This window comes from Phyllobates terribilis, unplaced genomic scaffold (genome assembly GCF_046119375.1).
Source record: "Phyllobates terribilis strain yellow unplaced genomic scaffold, ASM4611937v1 Scaffold_6__1_contigs__length_29720123, whole genome shotgun sequence".
Classification (NCBI taxonomy): Eukaryota; Metazoa; Chordata; class Amphibia; order Anura; family Dendrobatidae; genus Phyllobates; species Phyllobates terribilis.
Window position 1 is genome coordinate 23,019,405 of NW_027362766.1, and position 10,863 is coordinate 23,030,267.

Sequence of the window (10,863 nt, forward strand, 5' to 3'; positions counted from 1 at the left end):
CACTGTAATGCCCACAAACAACATGGCTGCGGCATTACAGTGACTGGCTGGCAATCCCTGCATGTTCTTTGGCTCTGTAAAGAGCGCCAAACATGCAGGGCAGAGACCCGAGCTCCCGCCCGAGTAACCCGGAAATGCTCGGTGCTCGCCGAACATCCCGAGTAGCGTGATGCTCGGGCGAGTACTGAGCAGTGTCGAGCATGCTCGCTCAACACTACTCTCTAACAATAGCGAGGGCCAAGTGCTGGCCTTTTCAGAATAGTAAGGGTCACCTAATGTCCCTATAAAAATAGGCTTTGTGAATTTCAGAGTCCCTCCATCATAAATATAACATCTGATGATGTGTCACACACCACATGGCTAGATAAGATTGTAAACTGTTAAAATGACATTTCCCGGTGAATACATTTGTCTTAAAAAAGCACAGTAGAATTTTTCTTTAGTATAAAAACCAGACTCACCAATGTAACCTCAATTTAATCACATTGTTCAGCTCCTGCACCTCCTCCTCCAGTTCGGCCTCCATCTCCGAAATGACCACATCAGTCACAAGCTCAAAGCACTGCAGCACTGCCTTGGCCAAGCGGCAACAGGCTGTGCTGAAGATAACATGCTGGATGCTTAGGTGACAAACTGCCCACCGCTGCAGAGTTGTTGAAAGCTGTAACACAGCAGCCTGATCTGTGGCTCTCACCGCTGAACATACAGCCAGGCATGGTCGTATGTGACAATGGGCGGAACCTGGTGATGGAGAAATGACAGCCGGAGTAGATATGGTTTCCCTTTACGCCTGTCCTTTCACCAAGCTAAAGAATATGGCTGTGGTGAAATACAATTCCCACTGAGAAGCAGTTTCAGCCTGAAAAACATTGGGCCCACCAGAGGATTTGATTCTGAGGGCTCACCTTTCTCTCCCACTCAAGAGCCCTATAGCAGCTGCAAAGTTTGCGCTATCATGAACTCTCCTGATGGAGAAGCTAGGGCCCAGACGAGGATTCTCTGGTGCGACTGTCCAACCCTGCTGAGAAGCAGTCCTGGCTAAGAAAAGTGTGTGGGAAGCTTCCCCGACACTCTATGGCTGCTTTTTTTACTGAGGTGGAAACCCATGCAAAAACGAGGAGAACATACAAAATCCTGGTAGATGTTGACCTTGCTAGGATTTGAACCCAGGATCCCAGTGCTGCAAGGCTTCAGTGCTAACCACTGAACAAATGTGCTGCTGTTCACCCTCTGATATCTAACATGCTGGAGAAACTTGCATCTACTGCCACTCTATCTTCAGCTCCTTTGTGAGAAACTAATGTATTAGGACAGCCACTCAGTCTATCAAATAAAATTCCTGAGAAGGAAATTGGGGATGGCTTTGCTACTGGTACTGGGGGCAGTGCTAATATCATGGCGTTGTACCATAATTTACTGGAAATATTTCAGGCTGGTAGGAAGCAAGCAGTTTCCCAAAGAAAAGTACCAGCAGTAACGTTCAGGGACACTCGCTTGTGGAAGGCGGAGACGATACCGGGAGTTGCGGCAGGGGACCGAGTATGGACACCCGGCCGCCGCCAACATGAGGTTGTGGACAGCTTCCGCCTCCACGAACCTAAATGGCCTCATTTCAAGTGCAAGCAGCTGCCCAGAAATCTGCCTGTTTACTATTGCGGCCTGTGGGTGGGTGGCTGGCTGCATACTTGCGCTTGCATTCCAAGTAACAGAAAACTAAGCAGATGGTGGCCTCTATCACCATCATGGCCTCACCTTAGCACTATGAACCCTCCTGATGGAAAAGTCAGTGCCCACCGGAGGAGTCTCCGGTTCTCTGGTGGGCCCCTCCAACCTGGCCGAGAAGCAGCCCTGGCTAAGAAAAGTGCGTGGGAAGGTTCCCGGACACTTTATGGCTGCTTTTTTTAATGTGGACTGGCTCCGTACCATCCCTGGCCACATTCACCTGTCCAAATGTTTGGGATTAGGTGGTCCTTCCCAGTAAGTGCACTTTGGAGGGTACGAGTAATGCTGTGGGACCCAGGCTTGTGGAAGGCGGAGATGACACCGGGAGAAATAGTGGAGGCTGGGGACCGAGTATGGACACCAGGCCGCAACCACCATGAGGTTGTGGATAGCTTCCGCCTCCATGAGCCTAAAAGGCCACATTTCCAGTGCATGCAGCTGCCCAGAAATCTGTCAGTTTACTATTGCGGCATGTGGGTGTCTGGGTTTGTAGCTGGCTGCACACAACCTCCGATCCTCACAAGATCTCCTTCTCTCCTCTTCCCACAATTGCGTACAAGATTTTTCCCATGCATCCCTTCTACTCTTGAACTGTGTACCCCAACATATCAGACTCTCGCCTACTGTTGAAATGTTTAAAAAGGAAGCTGAAGACCCACCTCTTCCGACAAGCTTACAACCTGCAGTAACCCTCGCTCCACCATACCGCTGCACGACCAGCTGTACCCTCATCTACTGTATCCTCACCCATCCCTTATAGACTGTTTGTGCGGCTTCATGGGCAGGATCCTTTCTGCTCTTGTAATAGTCAGTGACTTTTTTTCACATGTAAAGCGCAATGGAATAAATGGCGCTATAATAATAAATAATATTAATTATACTACTTCTGCTCTGGGTGAACTGATAGCACTTTCCTGGTCTCTGCTCCTAAATTGATGTGTTTTGGCAGCTTTTGGTCCCATTTGAAGATGTTGTGTTTACATTTGGCTTTGGCACTCATTGAATCAAATGGCGTTTGGCAATGTTCGGTGAATATTTGACAATTACATTGGCGAATATAGCAAAAACGGTGATTGTAATCCGAAACGAATATTGAAATATTTGTTCACCTCTAATCATAAAAACCCTTAAAAAAATTATGTGGGTGTTGCATCACGGTCTCCTCGGTGATATGAGGTGGAGGATGAGGAGAAGGAGGAGGGCGACATAAAATAGAACAATGCTGAAAGATATACCCATGTCTGGGGAGGGAAGGGGTGCATGGGAATAGACCCCCCAAAAAATAACCACTGGATTGAGTTTATGTTTGATGTTATCATCTGGTGGTGTTGAGAAGTCTGGCCCAATTCAGCCCTTGTTCATTTTTATAAGAGTCAGCCTGTCAGCATTTTCAGTTGACAGGCGGATGCGCCTATCAGTTTTATCAGTTATAATGCCCCCAGAGGCACTAAAAATATCTCTGACAAAGCGCTAGCGGCCAGGACCTCCAAGATGTAGAAAAAGAGTTTATGCCACGTGTCCAGCTTGCATCTTCCAAAACTTTTCCCTCCTTGTCAGAGTTCCCCATGTATCAGGGCCTGGGCGCTGGGAGGGTCTGAGAAAACTGTCCCAGACCTTTGACAGCGTTCTCCTGCATCTTCCGCATCTGGTTTGTGTCTTCCTCGCTTGTACTCCTTGATTGTCAGATGAACTTTCTGACTGTGACCTCTGCCGCCAGCATTGTCATATGGGAATTTTTTTTTGTTGTAATTCTTCAACAAGAGCCTAAACTTAATATCTCCAAAAATGAACTCCTTTGGTTTCCTCCCGCTTCTAACCTACTTATACCTGACTTTGCAATTTCCTTTAGGTGCTCTCACCATAACTCCCACTCGGCACGCCTACTATCTTGAAGTCATATTTGACACACAACTTTCCTTTATTCAACGTGGAAAATCACTCACTCACTCGCTCATTTCACCTGCATCTTAAAAACTTCTCCAGAAGTTGACCTTTTCTCACTTTAATACTGCAAAAACTCTTACTGTCGCTCTTCATTAGTGCAACTCTCTTCTAATCAGTCTCCCTCTAAACAAACTGCCTCCTCTCCAATTCCTTCTGAATACAGAAGCCAGGGTTGTATTTCTATCAAGCCGCTTCACCGATGCCTTTACCCTCTGCCAGTCATTGCACGGGTTAGGTTAAACAATCACTTTAGAATACAAACTCATCTCTCTCACCCACCAAGCTGTTCACAGTTCTGCACCAGCCTATATCTCTTCCCTAATTTCAGTGTATCACCCGATCTGTGCTCTCCATTCTGCAACTGATCTAAGACAGACATCCCCCTTAATCAGAGCCTCACACCTCCATCTCCAAGAATTCTCTCATGCCGTGCCAGTTTTCTGCAATGCTCAAAATGCTTACAACACGATGCTCATGGTAAACGCAGGGGAACATAAAGTCGGCCATGTGTGCCAGACTGCCAACAGCCAAGACTTCCCTGTTCTCACCAAGAGTATGACTGTCTATGTTCTCTTCCTCCTCCTCCTCATTATCACCCAATCCGCGTTGAGATGAGATGAGGCTGGGCTGGGTAGCATCACAATGTATAGTTCCTTGCTCCGTCTGCATTGCCTCCTCTTTAATTGTGAGTAGCGAGCATTTCAGTAGACAGAGAAGCGGGATGGTGACACTATTTATGGCATCATCGCCTCTAACCATCTTAGTGGAGTCCTCAAAGTTTTGGAGTAGGGCACAGATGTCAGACATCCATGCCCACTTATCAGCTCTTATGTGCAGAGGCTGCCCTGAATGCCGATGGACCTGTTGAAGCTGGTACTCAACAACTATTCTCTGCTGCTCAAAATCATTCCAAACATCTGCAATGTTGATTTCCAATGCGTAGTCACATCACACACCAGTCAGTGAGCTGGAAGCTGCAAACGCTGCTGAAGCCCTGCCAAGGCAGTGGAAGCTGTAGCTAACTTTCTGAAATGGACACACATGCGGCGTACTTTCACAAGCAGCTCTGGCAGATCCATGTAGATTTTGAGAAACTGCAGAACCACTAAGTTGAGCACATGGGCCAGGCATGATACATGTGCGAGCTTGCTTAGCTTCAGAGTCGACACCAGGTTCTCTGACAGAGCTTTCAACAACTCTGCAACGGTTTGCAGTTTGTCGCCAAAGCATACAATCCTGCTTATTGTTATTGGCACACACAAAGTTTAAGTAAATAATCTGGAATATGTCCTGAAAAAATGAATCAAGTGATGGAAATGGAGGCTGCAGAGGAGGAGGAGGAGGTGGTGCAGGAGCTGTAGAATGTAGGGGTAACCCTGACTGACCCAGGGCCCGCAATCTGCGTCGGAAGGACGTGTTCCGTCCCAGAGTCCCACTGGATCCCGACTTCCACAATATTACACCAGTGGAATGCGTCAGTGAGATGAACCGTCCCTGGCCACATTCACTTGTCCACATGTTTGTGGTTAGACGGTCCTTCCCACTTAAGCGCACTGAGGAGGGCACGTGTAATGTTCTGGGACTCGTGCTTGTGGAAGGCGGACACGATACCGGGAGAAATGGTGGCGGCAGGGGACCAAGTATGGACACCTGGCCACTGCCACCATGAGGTTTTGCAAAGCTTCTGCCTCCACAGGCCTAAAAGACAACATTTCAAGTGCAAGAAAACAGTCCAGAAATGTGCCAGTTTAGTATTGCGGCATTTGGGTGGGTGAGTGGATGGCTGCATACTTGTGCTTGCATTCCAAGTAACACAAAGCTAAGGAGATGGATGATCCAATCATCATGAATAATTTGACCATTGTCTAGGAGACTGAGCACAATATTAACCCAGTGACATGCATCCGTGAGATGTTCCATCCCTGGTCACATTCACTTGTCCATGTGTTTGTGGTTGGGTGGTCCTTCCCACTTAAGTGCACTGGGGAGGGCACAGGTAATGTTCTGGGACCCACGCTTGTGGAAGGAGGAGACGATACCGGGAGAAATAGTGGCGGCTTGGGACCGAGTATGGACATCCGGCCGCTGATGCCGGCATGAGGTTGTGGAAAACTTCCGCCTGCATGAGCCTAATAGGTAACATTTCAAGTGCAAGCAGTCCAGAAATGTGGCAGTTTAGTATTGCGGCCTGCGGGTGGGTGGGTGGCTGGCTGCATACTTGCGATTGCATTCCAAGGACTGTGGTAGGGAGAACCGAACGCTGCAAAGGGACGAGGACGTGGATGGTCATGGTTGCAAGTCTGCAAGGACAGGTGCAGGGCGGGAGGCATCTTTGCATGCACCATTGACAGGGGATTGGCGTGCACGCACACAACAGCGGAAGAGACAGTGGTGTCACCCGCAGACACTGTTTCTGTACCTTGATGTTCGGCCCTGCTAGTCAGGTGCTTTGCTGTCATATGTCTGAGCATGCTGGTGATGGTCAGGCTGGTAGATTTGGTGCTCTTGCTGATGCTGGCCTGGCAGATGTTGCAAATGGCCTTTTTGGGGTATCTAAACAGTCTTTAAAATAGAACCAGATTCGGGAAGACCTAACAGTTGTACTGGCAACTTCCGTCATGTTGGTGTTCCAGAAAGCAGTTGCCCGCCTTGTATCTGTGGCCACCACACTGCTTATTCCTGCCTGTTGTGGTGCTGTGCCTCCCTCCCCCTGTGTGCTGCTGTACTCGCTCTGAAAGTCAGGTTGGGTCAGTGACTTCATCATCCATCGTTTCGTCTTCCACTTCCGAACCCTGGTCCTCCTGACTTTATATCCATTGTGTCTCATCATTATCCACCTCTTGCAACAGTAATTGCACTTTCCCACCATCACTATCGGGTGACCATGGCTGCTCAAATTGCTGCATGCAATCTTCTGTCGCCCTGCTCGAAGCTGGCAGATCAAGAGGCCCAAATCTATTGATGGAAAAGTGAGCAACTCTTGGGGTAACCCTGTACTCTAATCTCTCCTTCAAACCACACATCCAAGCTCTTTCCACTTCCGAGAGGACCGAGCAAGAGGCCAGAAACTGTAAATGGAAAGATGAGCAAAACAGCTTTTCAGAGTGTCCAAGTGTGAGATCAGTTGTCTCAGGGCACTCGGAATGGTGGGAGGAAGGAGGATCAGGGTGAGGAAGATGCCGACTCCAAGTAAAAAAAATCTCCTGGATCCTCCCATTCCTCATCCACGAATCTACAAAAATACTAGTGCATGCACTTATCATCTCCCTTCGTGATGACAGCAACCTCCTGCTCTGTGGCCTGCCTTCTAACAGTTTTGCATTCTTCCAATCTATTCTAAACTCTGTTGCCTGACTAATCCTCCCGTCCTCTCGCTATTCCCTGGCCTCTCCTCTCTGTCAATTCCTTCACTGGCTCCCCATTACCCAGAGACTCCAGTTCAAAACCCTAACCTTGGAATGCAAAGCCATCCACAACCTGTCTCCTCCATATATCTGTGACCTAGTCTCCCGGTACTTACCTGCAAGCAACTTCTGATCCTCACAGGATCTCCTTCTCTACTCCCCTCTTATCTCCTCTTCCCACAATCGCATACAAGATTTCTCCCGTGCATCCCTCCTTCTCTGGAACTCTTTACCCCACCATTTCTGACTCTCGCCTACTGTTGAAACCTTTAAAAGTAAGCTGAAGACCCACCTCTTGCGACATGCGTACAACCTTCAGTAACCCTCGCTCCACCATACCACTGCAAGACCAGCTCCATCCTCACCTACTGTATCCTCACCTGTGCTTTGCAGACTGAACCTTGGCAGGCATGGTCCTCCCCTCTCCTCTGTGACAGGAAGGTAGTTCGACATGACGTGGGTGTTTGTTGTGCTCCCTCAGCAGGCACAGTTTCATCTTGCCCACGGCCTCACTATCACCATCACCATAACGTCTACTTCCCCGTCCCTTGACACCCCTTGCCCATTTTAAAGGGAGTTTAAAATTTGTCACATTGCCAAAAATGTCTATTATTGCCATAGTAATATAGGATCACGTCTGATGAGTTGACCACAGTTTTAGGCAGTGCCCTGGGAGTCAGAGAAGCTTCCCGGGGTCTTCCCCATGCTGTTCCCATGTCTTGTCAGCACTGTATGCATGTGTCACACACCACATGGCCAGATAAGGTTGTAAAATGTTAAAATGATATTTCCCTGTGAATGCATTTGTCTTGGTTGAAAGCAATACAAAAGTGCAAAAATACATCAAAAACTGTTACTTGTGAACATAGCCCAAGGTGTGGAGGAGTATTTTTGTTTTTGGTTATTTATTTTGCTTTATATACAAGTCATTACCTGGGAAAGGATGTTCCTTAACATATTTCCCAGGAAAATCCATTTTGGTTTCGTTTTTGTATGTTTTATTGTGAGTCCCATGCTGTTCCCATGTCATTTGAGCATTGTTCCCATCGATTTGGGCAATTTTTAGGCCCTCTGCAGACCGCCGGGGGGAGCCGCCGGATAAATGCTCGCGTTTCCCATAGACTTACAATGGGCTTGTTGCTCGGGTCGAGCACCCGAGTATTCCAATTTTCTCGACCCGAGCAACGAGTACCCGAGCATTTTAGTGCTAGCTCATCACTAGTTGTAACCATAACTGTGAATGTGTGCTGTTGAAAAAATGATCCAAAGAATGTTACAAAGTGAAGTAGGTGCTGCTGAGGAGAATATTAGAAAATTGTGTCAGCAAATTATCGTAAGCATAAACCCAGAATTGCAAGAAACTCTTTTCTGCTTCTTGTGAGACTATGAAACCATCAAGTTTGTTACTTTGTGTAAGACTGTATTACCATCAAGCTTGTTGCCTCCTTGTGATTAATTATCAAACTGACATTTTATGTACCGTATGTATGCATCCTTCCATCATCTCTGGGTGGGCAAACACATCTTACACCTACAGCTACTAAAGCCTAAAATATTAAAAGGGGAATACCATCCTTTAACTCTTTTTGATGCAGTTTGGGTCCATTTTCCAAAATTAAAACAATCCCCTTACATGTAGAAATAACACCCTACTAGATGAGGTTCCAAAGCCATTGGATGAGATGAATACCAGAACCTGAACTTCGGTCTTGAAAAGGAGGATGCAATAGGTGAATTGTGATGTCCAAATTTTCATACTGATCCAGAATATAGTTTTTATTTATTTCACATATTGTGCCCCCGATAAATACACAAAAGACCTATGGAGTGCAGTTGAACATTTAAATATATATTTTTTTATTTAAATCTGATTTTACATTGAGAAGGCAAAGACAGCAATAAACCATTTCTGCCTTCTCTTCAGGAAGTCTACTTACGTGCAGCTGCGCTATTATGCAGCATTGTTGTAGAGCATCATAGCAATGTGGAACGTGATCTGCTCAGACAATTAAAGTGAATGGATGATCCAGAAGGAATTAATAAATCTGAATTTTCTTTGTAAATTTAAAGTGTCATACCTTTCACAACTTTAGTGATACAATATAAACTTCCAAAACTGAAAAATAACTTCCAGAGTTTCTTGTGTTTTTCAAATAATTATCAAGTTGAGACAACTCCTTCAAATGTACACTACGTTGCGTAGCTTTACTAATATTTTTCTCACTTTTATAGGGATTGGTATCTTACAGAATCCATGACTTCAATAAGACTACTGTAACGGAATTCATACTTCTGGCTTTTTCCGAATTGCAACATCTACAAATTTTTCTTTTTCTATTTGTCCTATTTGCATTCATATCCTGTGTTGTGGGGAACAGCGTCATACTGGTCTTAGTAGGATATGAGCTTACACTTCATACGCCAATGTATTTTTTTATTAGCAACTTTGCACTTTTGGAAATCATATTTGTATCAGTCACCGTTCCTAAACTCCTAGCTAATTTAATAGTAGCTAGCAAGAAGATACCATTTATTGGATGCTTTGCCCAGTTGTATGCTTTTAATTCTTTGGGAGTAGCAGAATGTTATCTTCTTGTAATTATGGCTTTTGATCGGGATTTAGCCATTAACAAACCTTTGCATTATTCCACAATAATGAACAAAGCTTTTTGTATCGAGCTTGCAGTTGCCCCATGGATTATTGGATGTGGGATCGCTGCCATACCTACAATATTTACAGTTGAACTTGATTTTTGTGGACCCAATGAAATCAACCATTTCTCCTGTGATTTGGCTCCTTTACAGAATCTAGCATGTTCTAATCCTATAGTCAGCAACCTTGTTACAAGTTCAATAGCTATTTTTTCAACTGCTCTTCCATTCCTTATAATTTTAGGATTATATATCCACATCATTGCTCTTATCTGGAAAATTAAAAGCACTAAAGGAAAAAAGAAAGCCTTCTCCACCTGTTCATCCCACCTCATTGTCGCCTGCTTATTCTACGGCTCTGCCATTATCGTATACCTTAGACCTAAAGGCAATCAACATGACAAATTTCTTGCCCTCATATACACTGTAATTATCCCATTCTTAAATCCCTTTATTTATACCTTAAGGAACAAGGATGTCAAAGCAGCTCTAAGAAAATCGAAATTACTAAGAATCCTTGATCAAATTAGGTTAGCCTCATTTGCCTAAACCAATGTAGAAGGAAGAAAGCGGGAAAAATATAGACTAGAGATGAGCGGTGTTCGACTCGAACTGTTCGCCAATCTCAAATTCGAGCTATTTTGGGCGGTGTTCGAGCCGTTCGACGAACCCGAACGATTTGCAAAAAATCCGGCTGTTCGAGGTTATGTTCGATAACTGTTAGTGCACCAAAATTGTAACTGGATTTTTTCACAGTAAGACTGTTAATCAATGTTAATAGACAGTTTCAGTGTACAGTGGGTGGGGGGAGGGGCGGGGGATGGACCTCGGCAGAAATAATGCCGATCTCCATTTTTTTTTTCTTTCCTGCATTTACAGTGGGGAGGTGCAGTCTGTCAGCCTATGAGCAGCGCACACGCAGCGAAGTGCTTTTTTTTCACATAAGCAAGGGCATGTGTCATTGGCTGTGTATGTCACATGTCCTTGCCCTATAAGATCCAGCCAATTTCCCCATCGCCACCATTTTCTCACTGCTGCAGCTGAGTGTTAGACGGCACCGCTGCTGCTGTGGGCGCTATACTTTGTAACTGTGTGAATTGCAAGCGAATTTGCTCTTAAATAGACAGATAGGTTTAGGGAG

General features: G+C 45.7%; 1 protein-coding gene across 1 annotated transcript in view; it reads left to right on the plus strand.

The window, feature by feature from the left end:
* LOC141152678 (olfactory receptor 10AG1-like) overlaps window positions 1-10,271 on the plus strand; it is a 163,342-nt gene extending 153,071 nt beyond the window's left edge. The window contains exon 3 of the mRNA XM_073637237.1: window positions 9,303-10,271. Within this exon, the coding sequence (XP_073493338.1) occupies window positions 9,303-10,271 (969 nt within the window). The remainder of the gene's footprint in view (window positions 1-9,302) is intronic.
* Window positions 10,272-10,863: the final 592 nt, after the last annotated feature.